This window comes from Phalacrocorax carbo, chromosome 6 (assembly GCF_963921805.1).
Source record: "Phalacrocorax carbo chromosome 6, bPhaCar2.1, whole genome shotgun sequence".
Taxonomy (NCBI): domain Eukaryota; kingdom Metazoa; phylum Chordata; class Aves; order Suliformes; family Phalacrocoracidae; genus Phalacrocorax; species Phalacrocorax carbo.
The window spans coordinates 11,597,585-11,616,826 of record NC_087518.1 but is presented as its reverse complement, the minus strand read 5'-3'; the positions used below and the strand labels follow the sequence as shown (position 1 = coordinate 11,616,826).

At 45.3% G+C, this 19,242-nt stretch overlaps 1 protein-coding gene across 4 annotated transcripts in view; it reads left to right on the top strand.

Moving 5' to 3' along the window:
- The window catches only part of PLXNB1 (plexin B1), an 80,316-nt gene that overhangs the window by 37,620 nt on the left and 23,454 nt on the right, over window positions 1–19,242 (top strand). For all 4 annotated transcript variants that reach the window (XM_064453703.1, XM_064453704.1, XM_064453705.1 and 1 more), the window contains 10 exons: window positions 3,272–4,415; window positions 9,044–9,226; window positions 9,645–9,773; window positions 11,515–11,615; window positions 12,320–12,452; window positions 13,168–13,324; window positions 16,201–16,309; window positions 16,403–16,511; window positions 17,135–17,995; window positions 18,422–18,547. In XM_064453703.1, coding sequence (XP_064309773.1) covers window positions 3,282–4,415; window positions 9,044–9,226; window positions 9,645–9,773; window positions 11,515–11,615; window positions 12,320–12,452; window positions 13,168–13,324; window positions 16,201–16,309; window positions 16,403–16,511; window positions 17,135–17,995; window positions 18,422–18,547 — 3,042 coding nt within the window. In that variant the 5' untranslated portion in view covers window positions 3,272–3,281. The remainder of the gene's footprint in view (window positions 1–3,271; window positions 4,416–9,043; window positions 9,227–9,644; window positions 9,774–11,514; window positions 11,616–12,319; window positions 12,453–13,167; window positions 13,325–16,200; window positions 16,310–16,402; window positions 16,512–17,134; window positions 17,996–18,421; window positions 18,548–19,242) is intronic.

The following is a 19,242-nucleotide window of genomic DNA, read 5'->3' as shown; positions in this document are numbered from 1 at the left end:
CCTCTCTTTCCAGTACAGGTGCTCCAATAGATAAAATGCTTTCATTGAAACATTAGCGATAGATTCAACTACAGATCAAAGAGCTTGTAAAAAGATCTGTGTTGCTAGACTGGTGTCATGCACTGGGTTTTGAGTTCAAGTACTGGTGGCATGTGTGTTAGTTCTACCCCAGCAGTTGTCAGTGATGGTATGTGGTGGACAGAGCAGAGCCTTGCAGCTCATAGGCATGACCTCTAGCCAGAAAGCCAGTATTTCAGAATTCATAAGTTCTGAAGACACATGCTGATTTTACTGTGTAAGTGCTGGCATAGGAAGGTTGCAATAGCTAGAAAGATTAGAGATTCTTCTAAGTGGTGTAATGATGTCTTGTGATTCTCAGCTGCTTCCAGATCAAAGACACTCTTCTCCATGTCAGCGTGGCTCTGTCATGATGTAGCCAAAGTCCTGGTGTTGGATGGTCATCAGCCTATTGTTTTGTTTGCAGGCATTTTAAGCTTTGAAACTGAGGAGACTCCAGACAGTTGCACAACAGGCCATCGTGATGTCTGCATGATGGCAGTGCAGAGGTACCGAGGTAACCAGTTGTGTGGTTAAGGAGCTCCTTGAATAAAGTTTTTTTCCCAATAAAAATGGTGAGAATGCATAAAAATAACTCACATGTTTGACTTGGGGCAAGGTATGCTCTGCTAATGTAAACCTGAGGCGATAGAGTCAAGTTAGAGCTCCATCCTTCAGTCGTACATGTATCTACTTGCTGGCTATATAAATACCCTTCATCAGGCTTCACAGATAACATCTCCTGCATGAAGAGGGCTGCTGTCAGGTGCTACACTCTCTCACCACCCTGGAAAGAGACTCCAAGGGTAGTTCAGCACTGTTTGCAAATCTGGGTGAAGCAGAGTGTGTTCATAGCACTGAGAGTAGAAAGCACTGTCTATTATCAGGGCAAACAAAAGCCCTAGTGTGCAAGTAACCTAAACAGTGCTGGTACGGTGTGAAGCAGTGGCTGTGTGCTCTGGGGGAAAGCTGCCAGCCTAGAGCCAGCATTCCTGCGTCTGGGTATATCCTGACAGTACTACCTACTTACCAACAATAACCATGTGAAGTGGAGCTTTTCCAGAGCTTCACAAAGCCTATATTTAATAATGTGTTGTATTTATAATACCTTCCATCCGCTGGATTTCACAAGTAGACTAATCCTCTCAACTGCCCTTTCAGTAGAGCAAAGATGCCAGTTTTACTGACGAAGGAGCTGGAAAGCAGACTTCTGTGGAAATTTTTTTTTTTTTTTGGCAATAGCAGTGAAATAAAAGATGGATCTAGAGTCTTACAGTTATTGTTGTCACTATTGCTACTGTGTTTCCTGCACACTGTGTGCTGGGTCTTGTACAGAACGAGTGTAAGACACAGTTTGTGTGGTGACCTAAATTGGTTAAGTCCTGCAGTAAATGCTGGGGTAGTCTTTTCTTGAAATGCTGCAGATCTTTTTCTACCTCTTTACTCTAAGCACTTCTGGGCTAATAGCACTTTGAACTTACCAAGAAGATCCAAGAGGGATGATGCTGTAGGAGGGAAGTGATGATAGTTTTTGTAGCTTTAACTACAAAATTAACATCGCTCCTGAGGAGCTGAGTTGCCAAAATAAGCACAGCAAATTACAGGCCCGTTCTGGAAGAGACACTGCACCCATCAGCTCCAAGCCTCTGGCCCAGCTTGCCATATGTGTAGCTGCATGTAGCTTTGATACCCTGTCTGCAGGAGGAAGGGAAGGGAATATTCACAGCTGCACCACTACCTACTTCTCAATTCAAATAATGTGGCTCTCATAGTAAATTACGAGTACTTGCAGCTGCTGCCCTTTCTCCATGGGGAAAGCATTAATCTAAATGTTGCAAGTACTTATTACCACATTTCCACCATGCTGTGGGGTTCCCCATGCTGTTCAGGTCAGTTGTTCCCTTCTGAGGCATGGCTTATGTGTGTCACAGCAGATTTCAAGAGGGCTTGATCTAAAGATCCTCTGGAGAGGAGCAGAACAGGTCTAGTGGTTCCCTGGGTCTGTCTAACAGCCACCCCATCTGCCCTCGCCTGCACCTTGAGGCATGGGACAGGAAAGAAAAGGAGCGTTGTCCACAGACCAAGCATGTTTAAATCGCCTTTTACAGTACTGGTAGAGATGCTGTGGAGAGATGAGTGCTAGCAAGAGACTTCTGCCTCAGAGAGCACAGTAACAAGTAAGCAGGATAAGGAAGTCTCCCCCTCGCCTGGACATGCCATCTAACTGCCCAAGGAGGTGGGGGCCACAGGGGCTGGCTTGGCAGGGCTGGGGGCAGGCTGGTGGCCCCAGGGGGGTGGCTGGGAGCTGTTATGACAGACACTCTGGAGGCCACATCCTGGCACCCAGGTCCTGCTTGGGTGGGCGATGCTTGGTGGCAGAGATGGCGTGGTAAGGTTTCTTCTGAAGCACTAGTGGAAGAGCCTTAGTCTCAAAAGAGGCTGTTGATAGCCATAAGCGATAAGGAAGAGAAGGATCAACCATGGTATCTAGCTCAAATACAGAACAAAGGGGTTATTAGTTTGCTCTGAAACGGATCCCAGCTACAGTTTATTTGAACAATGGTCCTGTAGGTTGTGTTTGTCTTGGAGAGTGGTTTGTTTTGCTGTGGTGTTACTCATTAGCAATGTATGCAGTTTTCTGGCTGCTATAGGAATGTGGTCCTGCCCTGGAGAATTTCCGATATACCATTACGGGAAAGAGTTGTGCAGGAGTCAGGTTAAACATGGCTTTTCCTGACTTTGCAAGAATATTGATCAGTTTCAATGTTTGAAGCACCTTCTCTCACAGCATAGATAGGGCCTTTCTCCTTAGGTTATGTCCCTAGATTGATGAATTTGTGCTTTGGATTGTTTATTCAGTAAGTTTAGTACAAGTCCTGGGCTTGTGAAGAGAAGCTTTCCCCAGTACCACCCAGCAGTCTCTGGGAAAGCCCCCAAGAACATTACCTGCAGAACTGCAGCTTCTCCTGAAGATACCGTGCCTGTCATCTTGGTGTGGAGATGATTGCGTAAAGTCTCTGATACTCCTGCAGGCTTCATTGTGTTGGTGTTTCTGCAAGAGTCCTGTGTTAGCTCTTTATGACTAACCTTCTGCTTTCTATGGTTATTCATGTCCTCTTTGCCCACCTCTCATAAGAGTGCTATTGAAGGATTCTGAGTGTCAATCTTCACTCCTGGTTTCCGAGGAGTTATAACAGCCTTTCCTCTCTTGCAGAGCATTTACCATGCCTCTGGGAACGTTCCTTCTTCCTGTTCTCTGTTTCTTGGGAGCAGCAATTCCACGGGGACTGCAGTATGTCACATTTTCGCGCAACACTACAAAATTCCTCCACCTGTCTATGGACTTGGAATCTGGGACTATTTACTTGGGGGCCACCAACTTTCTTTTTCAGCTGACATCTGACCTGCTGATGAAGAAGGTGGTTCAGACTGGACCAGTTCTGGACAGTAAAGATTGCCTCCCCCCGGTCTCAAAGCTGGAGTGCCCTCAGGCTCACCACACTGACAATCACAACAAGCTGCTGCTGGTGAACGTGGTGCAGAAGGAGCTCATTGTGTGTGGCAGTGTGCACCAGGGAATCTGTGAGAAGAGGAGTCTCACGTCCATTGACCATGTCCTCTTCCGACCAGAGAGCCCCGGTGACACTCAGTATGTTGCTGCCAATGATCCCAATATCACCACTGTGGGACTCATAGCCTACTCAAAAGATGACGTTCCCTTGCTGTTTGTGGGACGAGGGTACACTAGCCGAGGAGTTGGAGGAGGGATTCCTCCCATCACTACCCGAAATCTCAGGGCCCACAGCGGGGATGTTCAAGCAACAGACTCTCACTCTATCTTCTCCTATGAAGAAACAGCAAAACTGGCTGTGGGCCGGCTCTCTGAGTACAACCACCATTTCATTAAATCCTTCACTTATCGCTCAAGCGTCTATTTCCTATTCTACCGTCGGGACCTCAAGTCTCAATCGCGTGAGTACAAGACCTACATCTCACGAATCTGCCTGGATGACTCTCATTATTACTCGTATGTGGAGTTACCTCTGCTCTGCCAGAGCAGAGCCAACACTTACAGCCTCCTGCAAGCAGCCTACGTCACCCAGCCGGGAGAAGGCCTGGCCCAGGGGCAGCTGGACACCGAGGGAGAAGTGCTGTTTGCAGCCTTCTCTGCCTGGCAGGCTTCTTCTGGCAAACTGAGTGAGGAGTCTGCGCTCTGTGTCTACGCAATGGAGGAGGTGGATCGCCTGACCAACTGGACTAGAGATGTTTGCTACATGAGAGATGGGAAATCGGAAGAAGGGATAGAAGTCGCATATATTGAATACGATGTCAGCTCCAACTGTGTCCAGCTGCCAGCGGTAAGTGGCTCTGCACCCTAGCCAGGGTAAGGAGCATTCAGCATGTTCTTGCATTGCTTTGTGTTCCTGACTTCAGCCCATTTCCCACAGAGGGGTGTTGAAATCTGTTTGGGTTAAAAGCCTTTGGGCTCAGGCTGTTTCTTTGCTACTGCAGCAGTGCAATGCAAGAACCATTGCATCCTGTTCAAGTACAGTCTGTCTCGTTGCTGCTGCAGCTCTCTGCCCCACATGGGCAGGTTTCCTTACAGAGGGACATGGACTGTGTGTGGCAATGGGGAGGGTATCTGGTGTGACCTGGCCCTGAGACCTGTCTCATGGCAATACCAGGCAAGAGCACTGAAGCTGCAGTTCAGGTTGTTCTTTATCAGTAATTTCATGTCCTGGTCTGTACTGCAGGGAAGGAGAGGAGCATGTGCATGTGCACCTGTGTGTTAGGAAGGGAAATTAAGAGGTGTGCTGTGTCTTGTTGCTTATGGTAAGGTGGACCTCACAACGTTTTCCTGCAAGGGCACCCAGGAACAAAAAAGAACATAAGCAAAACCAAGTGTCAACAAAATCCTAATTCCCTATAGACTGCCTTAGTCCTGCAGAACTTTATGCTCAAGGAAGACCTTTTCCTGACCTGGCTCTTCTTTGTCTCCAGAGCTGTAGGACATGATAATCCTTCTTTAAATTCTACTACAAAGGCATGACCGGATGTTGCAGGATAAAAATGTGAACTTAAGTGGCTGTGACCCTGAATCCTTGCAGCCATGCTGAATCCATCAGCCATGCTGGCTGGTGCTGTGATATCAGGGATGGTGACACAAACACAGATCAGCAGCGTTCTCCTGGGGTGGTGCTGGATGCAGTGTACTAGCATGAGGCTCTGTGGTTGCAAGCAGCCTATTTTCACCAAGGGCGTTGCTAGTCCTTAGCAGAGCAACATGTTATCCTGTGTCTTCCTTCTACAGAACAGCCTGTCCAGATAATTGCCTCTTCCCAGCCTTGTGCTACAAAGAGCAAAGTGGTACCACAGAGCTTTGGAAGTCTCTGGGTTTGGATGTGTGGTCCAAAACCAGTTTTAAAAATACCATTTTCCTTTCAGTAGCTAAAGCTGACTGTAGAATACTTGCAGGAAAAGGCAAGGATAAGGAGCGGACTTAGAGCAGGACAAATGTAAGGTCAGGAGGAGTACGTAAGAGTTGGGAAGCAAGTCACTGCCCAGCTTGGTGTCCTGCTTTCACTGTATTTCTCAGTCATGCTCCATGTGTCCTTAGCAGGGCTGCATGGAAGGAATTGTTACAGCTGATTTTTAGGGCAGCTTGAGGGAGTTAAATGTCAAACCGGTGTGAGCACTTTAGAAAAATCCTTCATACAAAATCATGTAGAGTCCCCCTGTACCATTTGATCCAGTGGAGAAGTGGGTGCACAGGGTAGGAGGAAAAAGGCCAGTGTCTGCTGTGTGATTTCTTCGCGCATGATCCCAGGGTCCCAGCTGCATGGTTTGGCTCTAGTGGGCTGCCTAAAGTATGGCACCTTATTAACAAGTGTGTCCAATGGTATGTAAATGTCCTAACAAACTTTATCCTTCACCATTCAGTACATGGTAGCGGTTGTCATTAAGATTGTATCTAACAACACATAAGGGTCCGTGCCAGCTCCAGCCTGCTCCATTCAGTGCTGAGTGGAAGCGGCTGTCAATGAACATTTTATGCAGGAACAGTTTTAACTTGGTTTCAGTGGTGGCAGCTTGTGCTGTATGTAAAGATAATGCTAATTAATTTCATGGTTTTCTGCCTCCAAACCAGCCTGTGCACAAGGTATGCCCTTTTCCCTAGTTAGCACTGCCTCAGATTTTTAGTCCATCAGGAGAAGCTAATATTTAGTTTTACAGTCTCTTCAGCTGGAAGAAAATGCTTGTTTTTGTAAGAATTTCAGAACCAGTTCACTTGTTTGGTTTGCTGGAGATCCATTAGTCTTGAGATGCAGGAGACTATGTAGATGCTGTTAGTGACTTGATAATTGGAAGTGTAAAACATGTTTCTGTAAGGCTTGGGAAGGCCGCATACTTCTGTGGGTGTAGTTTTCAAGGTATGTAACTTGTCCTTTTGCACCTAGCTTTCAGTCCTCTTCGTGCATACACATAGATTTGTCCTATTGTTGCTTGCTACCCATGCAAGGGAGGAAGCACACACCAGAAATCTCGGCAGTAACTTCATCCAAACTTGCTGCATCACAGTAGGACACTGGATGAACCCTGAAGTGTATTTTCTGCTACGTCGCCAAGATGTTACTCACCGAAAACAATTCAAACAGCTTCTATGTAAATTTATATAAGCACTTTATTCATGGTTTTAATCCTGTAGAACAGCACAAGTTTCAGCTCTTGACTGTGATTAACAGCACTGCAGACAGTCCCTGCGAGGCCACAGGCAGGCTGTGCCAGCGCTGGGAGAGCTTGCACAGGTCACGTTCACGGTAGATAAACATTGTGTGTGAAGTGACTTGCCCTTGGCATCTCATATAGGCGACAGCAGTGCTAAGCACAACTGGGGTACAACTATTTCTAACTTGTATGTGGGGTTTTTTAAGCAAAGTTTGAAAAATCAGCCTCAGTAGTGAGGCCATTAGGCTCCAGCATTTGTCTGAATTGATACAAATGTCGCAAAAGATAGCTAGACTCACATTCAAAATAAACATTTGATGCCTTTGTGTACAGCAATTTGGCTGTGGACTGCTTCCTAATAAATCTTGTAGGAATTGGACAAATGGAGAAATAGAAACCTTTAAGTTACAAGAGGTAGTTAGAAGAGGCTTAAGAATCAAATAACAGAGCTGATACGCAAAATAAATCTGTCACTAAAAATGAATGATAGCTTAAAGGATGGTAAAAAATAACAATCCTTAGAAGTTGTAACCTCCTCTCAGGCTGTAAGTCAGAGCCTTACACCTAGTGTGCACAAAGTCAGTTGAATTAGTATTTGAAAGGAAAACAACAAAATATCAGAATGAAAGTAGTGCTTAGTCTAACTGGCATGGTTTCTTACCTGAAACCGCTGCTAAGATAGCAATACAACTGAGAAGTGTGAATAGAGGTTAGCAGGTTAAATATATTTTAACATGGGATTTCCATGGACTTTGTCAAAAGCTCCTGATCATTTTTAGTTTCTCCAGGAAGCAATCAAGTATTAAAAAACAAACAAAACAAAAACAAAAAAAAATCCCAGAGAAATGGGAGGAGAGGGGGAAAAAGGATCAGCTTTCCATGGGGTTGGTGAGAGGTGATAAGTGGAGGCCTCAAGAATGCCACGTTGTGCTGTTATCACTGACCTCCGGCAGGGGCAGCTCTGTTGCCTGGTGCCGGATGGTACCATGCAGCTCAGTGCTGCCAAATGCAAAGCCACGGACATCAGACAGAATGAATATGGAAGCCTGCTCGCAAGGAGTATAAATTCAACCACATTGCCCGAGGCAGGAGAGGAAGCTGGAGTCATCGTGGACTGTGCAGTTAACACCTCTGCTCCACATGCAGTTTTGCAAGAGTAATTAGTAAGGGGCTGGACAGGAGGGTGAAAATGTTATGCATAAAGGATTTCATTATGAAAATCATTAGTATACTCCAGCCACATTGTTTGAAGATAAGCCACTGATTGTTTAAAAAATTGTGTTTTTAATAGTAATTGTTGGGTGAACAGTCCTGCATTGTGTCTCCAAAAGGCTACTGTAAAATTAAAGTGAACACAGAACAAAGTGTCGAGAAAGATATAAAGCAACAGAGGAAATATCCTAGATGAGGCTGAGTTTGTTACTTAGGAAAAAGATGAATCATAATGAAATATCTTCTCTCTCACGTACAAATATAAGTAAGTTGGCAGCTTTCATTCTCCTTTAGAATTCAGTAAGTGAAGGTTTGGTGGGATTGGAGGGATCTAACTGGAAAAGAAGGTTTTGCACAGTGCTGTGGAGTTAATTTTCAGAAATCTCACAAGACTCAGAACAATTGAAGCAGTATACAGAGATGACTCTTGTTCTGGCTTTTTGTGGGTCTCTGGTTGAATGTCCTCTACGATTTCTGTGTGTAGTTTGTGAGTTCTTTGGAGCAGGCTGTGCTCCACCCTGTGTTTATGTATGTCCTGATCCTTTGGGATTCTACTTCAGGCTTAAAATTTGTAGGTTATACAACAAAACTGTGCTAATTGTTGGAGGTGATGCTTTGTGACCAGGTGATTTTGCACTGGGAGCAGGAATTCTCATCTTTTTGGTTTGTTCTGAAAAATAGAATGAATCTTTCCCAAAGCTATATCGTGGCAGTGTAGAACCAGCAGTGGTTTTTTGGAGAACTTAAGAGTTTAGTAGAGTTTTGATGCATTTCATTACTGATGCTGAATGGACCTGCTTAAATGCCTGCAGGATTCTGTGAGGGTACAAACAGCCAACACACCTAAACTAATTATTAAAAGCTGGGTTTTTTTACTGTCAATAAAAAAAGTTTAGAGGGGTTCAAAGCTGATTTCACTGCAGGGGCACCTCTTTAAAGAATTCGGGTGGAAGGGGATGGTGGGAAGTGTTAAAGGTGCTAATGTTCCTTGTATCCATTTTTTGGTGTGTGTGCTTATTTCCCTGTTCTTTCCACTCCCTAAAAAAAGGACACCCTGTATGCATACCCCTGTGGCTCTGACCACACTCCCAGCCCTATGGCCAGCCGGGTACCCTTGGAAGCAGCCCCCCTCCTGGAAAAAAGAGAGGCCCGTCTGACAGCTGTGGCAGTGAATGTGGAAGATGGCCACACCATTGCTTTTCTAGGAGACAGCAGAGGGAGACTGCACAAGGTATGATCTGGGTGCAACAGGAAGCAAAGAGGATAAAACTAATCAGGAATGCTCAGGTGGAAGGGGAGAAAAGGCAATTTCTCTTGTCCCTTGGGAAGTCAGGTTCCTACTACAGATCATTAATATCAGATGGTCTCTTCTCACACTGTACTGACTTTTGAGAATGTGAATGCCCCAAACAGTGGTCACATTGCCTTTGGTTACATCAGCACTGAGCCCCTGTGTCAGGGCTGGTACATCCTATGTGGCTTCTGCAGGTAATGCTAGGCACACGCTCCATGTGGCTGAAGTCATTGCATTGAGATTTCGGTGGGAGGTTGAAATCCTTGCATACAGCAGTGGTTCCAACTTGTTCCTAATGTGTGATGGGTGCTCCCAGCTCCTGCTTTGCCTGCATACAACTGTGACTCTCTTGCAGGTGTACTTAGGAGCAATGGGAGATGCACATATATATGCTTCTTTAACTATCCAGTTAAATAGCATGGTGAGTGGAGACCTGCTGTTTGATCAGTTGCAGGAGCACCTCTTTGTCATGACCCAGTCAATGGTAAGAGCAATAAACTCTCTTCCACAGAAGAGCTGTAAGCGTTTGAGGTTCAGACAAATTACCGATGGGAGTGGGGGAGGCAGAGAGACAGTGTGTTGAGCTAAGCCTGTGCTGGGCAGCAGCTGCCTGTCAGTCCGGCTTACAGGGATGGGGACTGGCCTTTTGCAAAAGCTGAAGGAAGTCTTGTTAACCTAAACTGTGCCCTGTTTGCATGTGCATTTCCCTAAGTCAGCCAGGCTGTATTAGTAGTGATGGAGGAATGTGAAGTGCAGGCTATAAAATGTTGCTCTATTGGCATGAAGACAAGGGACTGCAAATTCCTGGTTTCCTCTGTGTTGAGCAGGGACTGTTTGGACAACCATTTGCACCTGCATGTGAGCAGAAGAATGTGAGCCTTCTGGGTTCACAAGTAATGTGACCTGTCTTGGTTTTGCGAAAGATTAAAAAGAGAAAAGGGAGGTTTTGTGTAATCAAAACTGAGGCATTTCTCCTGTTTTTAATCAGTTAAAAGATTAAGCTGTTCTTCTGTAGGCATGTAACATACAAAAAGCAGCAATGTGTAGGAAATGTCTTCAGAAAGCAGAGGTGCACTCTGACCAGGTGTATAACAACAGTCTTGCAGATGAAATAAAGCTGTATAAGGGACCACAGTGAGGCACCTTTCCCTCTTCTCCTGCTTTCTGTAATTCTGTTTGTGCCCAGTGGCAGTTGGAGAAGAGGCGTTGCGGTGCCTTAGGCTCCTGAGATCAGCTCCTTGAGCTGGAAAGAAAAGGATCCTCCTAGCAAAGAGGAAAGCAGCCCTTGAGTAACTCTGAAGGAAAGAGCAAACAAAAAATGAGAGCGTGCTGGAAAACCACTGCTTCCCTTCACCTCCCGCCCCTACCCCAGAGCACTTTGACATACTCAGAAATTTTGTAACACTTCAAAGGAGGAGTTGAAATCTGTGAGTGAAAGAAGATTAGGGAAATCTGAACTATATCCTTAACAGTAATTGTTCTGTCAATTAAAAAAATGCAAATTACATCCAGTACTTGGGAAAAGTAATAGGTTGGGGATTAGAAATTGGTATTTTAAAGTAACCGACAGTATAGTCACTGAAGTGTAGTAGCGGATTAGAAAGAGGGCAAGAGGCTGGAATCCACAAGGATAGTAAGTTAAAGCAGGGGGTTTTTTGCAAGTAAAACTTACCCCCAGGTGGCAGAAGGTTTTTGTTCCACATTGATCAAAGCTTCTTGGTCTACTTTCAGTCAAAATTACAGTTCTGCCAGACAGACCTGGGCAATAGTGTCGGTGCATTTAGAGGCCTCAGCTGGAGCTGCTGTGTCCGGCTTTAGTCACCTACATGTCAAGAGAGATGATCTCCCATAACAGAGGCCAGAAAAGCAAAAGAGTGGATGGTATTGAGTCTGCTATTCTCTGATCCATTTTGCTAAAAAATAGTTTTATCACTAAATAAAGTCTCCTTCTTGCAAAAAGTGTCACAGATAACCCGTTAATAGCAATACACTTTGCTTGCCTCAGTGCCTCTGTACAGCCTGATATTTAGATGTCCTTCACCAATATGTGAAATGGCCATTCAGATGGGCTCTGGAAACTTCTTCCTTTTTTCTTTATATTTTTATGCAGTATTGGGGATTAAGAAGTTGTTTCAGTGAGCATCGGATGATAGGACTTGCTAGTTAGGCAGAAGCCATAGACCTGGAGCCTGTGCTGTGTTTTCACTGACTCCTTTCTCTGACAGGTTGTAAAGGTTCCCATACTGGAATGTTCCCTGTACTTGGACTGTGAATCCTGTCTGGCGCTGAAAGATCCCTACTGTGGCTGGTGTGTCCTTCAGGGACGGTAAGATAGATCCCTGTTCACCTGCAAGGATTTTGGAGGGATAGTGCTTAGGGATTGTCTCCACTTACCCTCTTCCTTATGTCTGCATGTCTGTGTATGTCTGTGTGTCTGTATTTAGTTTATTTTTAGTTCTTTTATGGGATATTCTCTGTAACTTACCATTCCTGTCTGCCTCCCTAAAACACCACCAGCAGCCACACTTGCGCACAAGGGTATCTTTCCATTGCTTTTTGGGGTTTTGGTCACCACTCATGATGATCCTGTCCAGTGGACTTTGGCCTGATTTTAGTCTGACTGCAGCTCAAACTGCCCCATTTCAAATTTAGAGGAACCATCTTATCTTTTCTTCTGGTGTCACTCTCTTGTTTAGCACTCTTTTTTACTTCTTGATCCCCTACTGATGTTGTTCAATGAGACATGATTTATTCCAGCCTGTGTGTCTGCTTGCTGACTCTGTCTTCCTGTAGAATGCCATAGGAACTAGTTTATGACCCTTGAAGCCCAAAAAGTGCCTAGCATTTATATTTTGGCAACAGTTCATCCTATTATTGAAGGTGGTGGAAGCCTGGGACTTCCATGGCTTGTATAGCAGCTTCCCCAAAACTCTAGCAAGACTTCAGACAGCCAGTGTCCGCTTGGAAGCCAAATGTGTCCTGCTAGGGCTGCACAGATCTCTCATAGGGCTTCTCGCTATTTCCCCGCAGGTGCAGCCGTCGCTCTGAGTGCTTGCGGTCCAGGTTGAGTGAGCAGTGGCTTTGGAGCTTTAACTCTACACAGCAGTGTCTGTCTGTCCAGTCACTAACTCCAGCCAATATCAGCAGAGAGGAAAAGAGAAATGTGAGTGGTGATGATCCTCTGATGATGCTTAAGCATGTAGAAAGTCCCCTGCAAACTCTGAGGAGTCCCAAGTCTTTGTTGCTTTCAGTGGGGTACTGAATCACTGAGCCTTCAAGCACATGTTGTCTGCCTCACATAAGGGACATAACAGCTTGGCTGTACCAGCAGATAATTCCTCTTCTCCCCCACCCACCCCCCGTTAAAACTAAATGTTCTTGCCTGCTAAGAGTTACTGGGTATTCTGGAGTATTTGATGGCTGTTTGGGTGGGGTCCCTCTTGGTGCAGTATCTATAAAGTGCCCACATCTGTGGTTTCACAGTGTTTCTGACACTTGCTGTCAGGAAGATCTGAAAGGAGCTACCAAAAATTATGGCTTCAGTCTGCATCCAAGAGCTGGCAGAGAAGCTAAGAAGGTGCTGCAGTGTTTCGAAGTCTGTCATTGTGTCAGGAGGTGGCAAGAACCTGTCATTTGCTAGAGACTTGGGCAAAGGGGGAAGTTGCCAATTGCTTGGTGGATGCCAAGTTCAGTTTGGGAATGGCAAGAGATGATGAATGAACAGTCAGTCCTAGAAGGCTTTATAAGAAAATGGGTGTATAAGTAGATAACCACTCTATGGGCTCTTAATTTGAAAAAAATAGAACCAGAAAATTAGATGAAATAAAGAAGAATGTGTTAGAGGGCAAATTATTTACTGGCTATTATTGAATTGGTAGATATTCCTGGCTATCTCGGACTTACCTTCTCTGCATGAGGAAGAATTTTACTCATGTTACTTTGAAGAATATGAAAGCCCAGCAGTTCTGACAGAGTCAGGAATCATGTGTCCTTCTCCAGATCCCAGCCAAGCAACAGCTTTGCCAACAGGAGCAGGTCAGTGAAATGCTTTAAATGGAGCATGATAGGTCTGATAACATTGTTGGGAGAAAGTACGTTGTAGGTCCATCAGATTGCCAGTATTAACAGCCATGAATGGATGTCAGCAGGTGTTCATTTCATTCTGTCATAATATCTGTTCGCTTTCTACTTGTGTGTCACACGCATCCTGTGCTATTTTGGGCTGTTGCCAAATTCCAGTGCCAAATTCTGGTAGTTGGAAAGGAGATCCTGCTTGAAGGGTAATATGCAAATCTGAATATGATCTGAAATGCAGTCATGAGTGGTGGCTGGTTTGGCAGCTTTGTCATAAATCTGGAGAAAGAAGTCTCTTAAATACTGTTTTATTATTTAAATCAAACAAAATGCAAACCTTCTCAGAATCCACTTAGTAGTGGGAGAAGGAAGTACATGTAAGGAAAGGCAAGAAGAGACCCACAGTCCTTGAAGTTAGAAATGGACCTGCAATGCAGCATAACATCAGAAAATACATAGTCAGCCTTCTATTACTGTGAACAATAACTGGCTGAGTATTGCCAATTGGCCACTCTAAATAACCTGGAAAGTTCTCAGTTTATAGTCTTTGCATTGGATTTTACCCAGCTTGTCAGTGTGAGCTCTGAGGAGCTGATCTCTTCAAACAGCTTGTTCATCTGAAGTAAAAGGCAGGTGCTGGCTGGGAAACATTCCACACAATTCACCTAAATGGCTAAACAGATTTTCTGTGCAAGTATGCAGCTGGCTAATAGGTCTGAAGCAACCTCCATGGGCCTAACATGACAGCAGAACCCAGCTAACACACTCATTCAATCTCAAACTCCTTCATTCTCAATATTATTTACAGTATTATTGTATCTGTTGGCTTTCACACTGCTTAGTCTGGAACAAACCAACCAGGGCTCAATTCAGGGTGGTCAGGCATAGAGGGAAGGGACTTTGTGCACTGCCACTACAGGCAGGATTGGCTCCTCTGTTTAGTTCTGCAAATGTGGGCCTGAATTTAAGCACAGTTGTGAAAAATCAGTGCAGATAAAGCCACAGTCTAGTTCTCACTATTCCAGGCTTCAGGTATTCTTATTCAGATACTCTTATGACTCCTGTGTAAGTCAGTCTTGTTGTTATTTCAAGATTCCATAGATGCTTTACCTATGTTATTTTCATATTGCATCTGTGTGGCCTAACAAGTTTCTCTGTTTTCTAGCCTAAACTTGGTCATGAATGGTTTGTGCCCATTTGATATATTTGTGTTGCCCTTTTGCTTCCACAGCTCTTCTCCCACTCAGTGAACTACGGCCAGGCATTCTTAGCACAGAGTTTTGCTGTGTTAACTGTAACAACTTTTTCTGTGTGTTCTTTTGTTACTCAGACTTCCTCTTTCCTCCACTGTATTGCTAGCCCTTCTTTGCATGGCTTCTGTGCTGTGCTGAGACAAATTCAAAGCTGGTAACCAGAATCATACACTGTTTTCTAAATTAGGTCTCATCAGGGCCTTAGATACCAGCACTTTCCTATTCCTACTTATAATACTTTTCCCAGCTCACTAAAATATTTGCCTTTTTTTCAGCTTTGTTTTAAAGGTCGCATACCAGCTCATCTGTCACTTTAAGCTGTTGACGTCTAAGTTGATAGCAGAAACTCTTGCTCTCAATTTACAAGCGCTCGACCTCATCTTCTGTACTGTTGAACAACATTATTGGCAGTCATGGGAAATAATGGCCTTTTTGGAGAAAAGAATATTTATAAATATGGTGTCATAACCCCGAAATCCTAGGAGGTGTTAGCCCTTCCACCACTGCCAAATGCTATCACCTCTATGACAGTGATGGGAGTTGACAGTACTGCAGTGACTCCTGCCTCCAGCTGTGTATGATACACTTATTTTCCCCTAATTGTGGGTTTTCATACACACCTCATCATCCACTGTTTTACTTACATACTTCTTCGCTTGTCATCCTATCAGGAACCCAGCTTAGGCCTGACTGATCCTTCACCAGACATGTTAATTGTTTCATTGTGAATAGAGCTTTCTTGTAAGAGGAGGTCTGAATTCTGTGAGGGGAACAATGGACAAGCTTCTTGTTACTTATTGTTACAGCAGACTATCTTGGAGAAAGGGCAGCTCCTGGAGTTGAGCAGAGCGTGCAATACACCTCCATTATTTGGAGAACTAATACCCAACTCTAGGGTTGGGGGCATTTGTCTGGAACTAGATTAATTAGCTGTTTTTGTAGTCATATGCGAAATATCTCCTTGAAGTTCATGCTATCAGCTGCAGTAAGTTTTGACCATCTCTGCAGCTATTTGGTCTATGAGAAAACAGTGATAGTCTCTTCCCAAAGGGAATTGGGCTACCCTGAGGCTTATAGTTGACATGAGACCTGGATTTAAAACAGATAAGCCTTCAGTTATTGCAAGTGAGATTACAAGTCTTATAAACCTCTTCACTGACTCACTTCTTAGTCTGGACATAGAACAAAGCTCTTAAAGTGAAGGCAGTATGTGAAGGGCATGTCAGTTCTAAGGGTTTGGTTTTCCTGTGGATGACAAAGGAAGACAATCAGCTTTGAGCCTGGAATTTTATGTCTTGCTCTAATACAGAGGTGACAGTGGGATTATAGGTAGATAAAGATGGAGGGATCTTCAGACTATTCTTTCCCGTGGGTTAGCAGAAGCTGTCATAAACTACTCCTGACAAACTTGTCCAACCTGTTTTTAGTGTCCATAGGATAATCCAGTGATTGAGATGCAAGAAGCATGGAAGGGAATCTGTCTTCATGGTTGACAGTGTCTTTTCTAAAGCATATTTTGTCTCTTAACAGTATGGCAGACTTATAGTGGCTCCATTTCTAAGAAATTTTTATTTTCATTTTCAGATCATGTCACCATAAAGCTCGTAGTGCGTTTCCATGACATCTTCATTGCTTCTGTGGACTTCTCTTTCTATGACTGTGCTGCAGTGGCCCTGCTGTGGAAATCGTCACCGTGAGCATCTGCTTTTTCTTTTCTGTAGTTATAAGGAGCATGGCTGTCCCTTCCTGGGTCGTCTTAGCAGCTGTTTTTCTATCATTGTTCCAGGTGCCAGAAGTGTGTGAGCAGTCTCTGGGGATGTAACTGGTGCATCCAGCAGCACCTCTGCACCCACAAAGCAGCCTGTGAGGAAGGAACCATTATCTACAATGAAAGGGTGAGTCTCCTACTCAGTCCTAGTCCCATGTGCTCTAACAGCCTCAGCAAGTCGCAGTGAGTCAGATCTTTTCCCAGGTAAAATAGCAGCTGTCAGTCACATTAGCAAGGAGGTGAGCTGCTGGAGCAAAGACTTCCCTTGGAGCGACACAAGGCTCTGTGTCCCTGATGTTACAATGCCCTGCTAGGTTTCTGAGGAAGTGCCATCAGATGAAGCAGGTCACACTTCTGGGGTTATCCAGCCTGTGTTTTCAAAGCAAGGGACAAGCGCAAGCTGGTAGAGAGGCTGCAAGAGAGGAGGTGGACAGATGCCCAGTTTTTGGTTGCCACAGGTGGCCTTGCAGCTTTGCAGGGGATGAAGGCAGGCAGACCTCCGTCTGAGTGGAGGCGAGTGCAGGAATATGTGAGAGGAGAGAATGTTGCTGGATCTTCTGCACTGTGGGCATTCCCCAGTCCCATCCCAAGACAAGGTGGCACGAGATGTAGCTGTCACTGAAATCCAGAGGGTGAAGCAGCCTCTTGTGAACACTGCTATGGGAAGTAATATGGAGTGTTTTCCTGCTTGGCTTTTATTCTGTTTCATTTCTTTCTCTCTTCTCACCTCACCATGTTGTTTTTCTCTAGGCCCAGATCCCAACCTCAAGTGTGTTTCCTTCTTCAGCAGCTCCCCTCACCAAGTCCTCTACCACAGCTCCAACCACGGCCACAAAACCTGTCACTCCCCCCATGCGTGCGGTACCAAGCACTGTGCCCCCCACAGAGCCCAACCATGTCACACTCTCTGCAGCTTTGGGTATGACAACTGAGCCTACAGAAACCCTCAGCTATACATACGTGACTCTCTCAACCAAAGCAGCCTCTCTCCAGGCCATCACAGAATCCCCTCTACCACCACCAGCAGACAAACCAGCTGTCACTGTGCCAGAGACAACTTCTCCCGCTGCATCTGTCCTCACCAGCCCATCTAAAAACATGGATCACGCAGCCTTGCTCACTGAAGGGCCAGCCGCTGCCCCGGAGCCATGGCACACCGACCCACCCACCACCCTAGTGGGTAGCCCTCTGCACACGTCTGCAGTAGCAGTAACACCTTCCCCTCGTGTCACCAGTTTCAAGTGGCCTCCGAGTTCTTTTCCTACCACAGAGGCACTGACATCTGCCATCCCATCCCCCCAGACACCCAGCCAGGTGCCAGGGGGCCCTGCTGCTTCTGATGACTCTCCCAGATTATTGGGAACTGAACTACCTGCTTCAGAGCTCCCGCCGTCAGCTCCCCCAGACTGGTTGCTGGAAGAAGGCACGGAGCTCCAGGACACAGAGGACTGGATGGATCTGCTGCAAGCTGAGAATGACACATCTCCCTTCTCTGCTTCTACTCTTCTGTCGGGTGATGGTGATTCTTCAGAGAGAGATGTCCCTGACTTTCCCAGGATCCTCCACCCTGACCTCGACTATCAGTATGATGCCCCTGAGTTTTGGGAGGAGGTAAGTTGCTGGGCTTTGGAATTCACAGTCTAAGGCTGTAACACTTTGAAATTTTCATACAGATTGCTGGTCTAGTATTTCAGCACACAGGAGAGGTGGTGCCCTCTGAGACTGTAGAAGCTGACAGCTGTAATGTGCAGAATGAGAAGTGGCAGCCTAAGGGAAAAAAATGTGTGCAAGGTTCCTGGGTCTTGTAGAAATGCTGCTGGCCTGAAAGTGGCAGCTGCTGTGATATGCAGCATATTCACAGCTTTCTGCTGTTTACCTCCTTGGGATCTTGCACTGCTTTCTTGTAACTCCATGGTAAAGAAGCACAGCCTTGTGTTCATTCAGGCAGGTCTTGTTTCTCTGTTGACATGTTAGCTTTGATTCCCTGTATCAGAGCCATGGAGGTCTCTCTCTGTGAAGACCTGTGTTTGTTTTCAGAATGAAGAGCTTAGCTGGGGTCCAGATGCATGTCCCTGTGTGCAGAGAATCCAGGGGCCTTCACTGTTTCCAGTCAACGTGGCGAGGAAGATAACCCTGCTGGGAAAGAACTTCCACCTCTATCAGGTAGTCAGCACAGTGCCATCAGCATTGAGAAACTGTGTTCATACAGAGCACTGTTTGGGCAACCTGTCCACTGGACTACTAAAAATACCCGTAAAACACAATTGTGGCTTTGCCTGGGTTTCTCCTGTTCGCAGAAACACCTAGAGGAATTATCTACTTCTGTGAATAAAGGATTACATAGCTGGATTTATTGGTGGGTAGGAGGTCGCCCACCTCCTACAGTACAGTACAGGTGTGCACCAACCTGCTGAAGAAAATCTGCATGTGTTTGGATTAAGTTGCACCTGTGCTGCACTGTAGATAGTAGTTCTTGGAATAACTTCTTGCTGAATCTCTGCTGATTGATTGTGTCTCCATAAGCTAAAGTCATGTTCCCTTTCCTTTCTGGCATGCTCATGTTAGTGCAGCTATTCCTGTCATACCTGAAACTTCTGCAACAGGGAAAACCACCCTTGAAAGCTATGTTTCTTGGGTGTGCCTCTGATAAAAATTCTCTTTGCTTCTCAAGACAGAAGACTGATTTAGCAGCCTTTCACAAATGACCGCCTCAGGAACATGCAGCCCACAGACTAATTGTTACTTTATATGTCAAACCTGATATACTGCACTGCTCAGAGGAGCAGAGCTGGTTACAGTTGCGTATCCATCTTTTTTACAGGAAGTATCTATGCAATTCAGTTGAAGATTTACAGGAG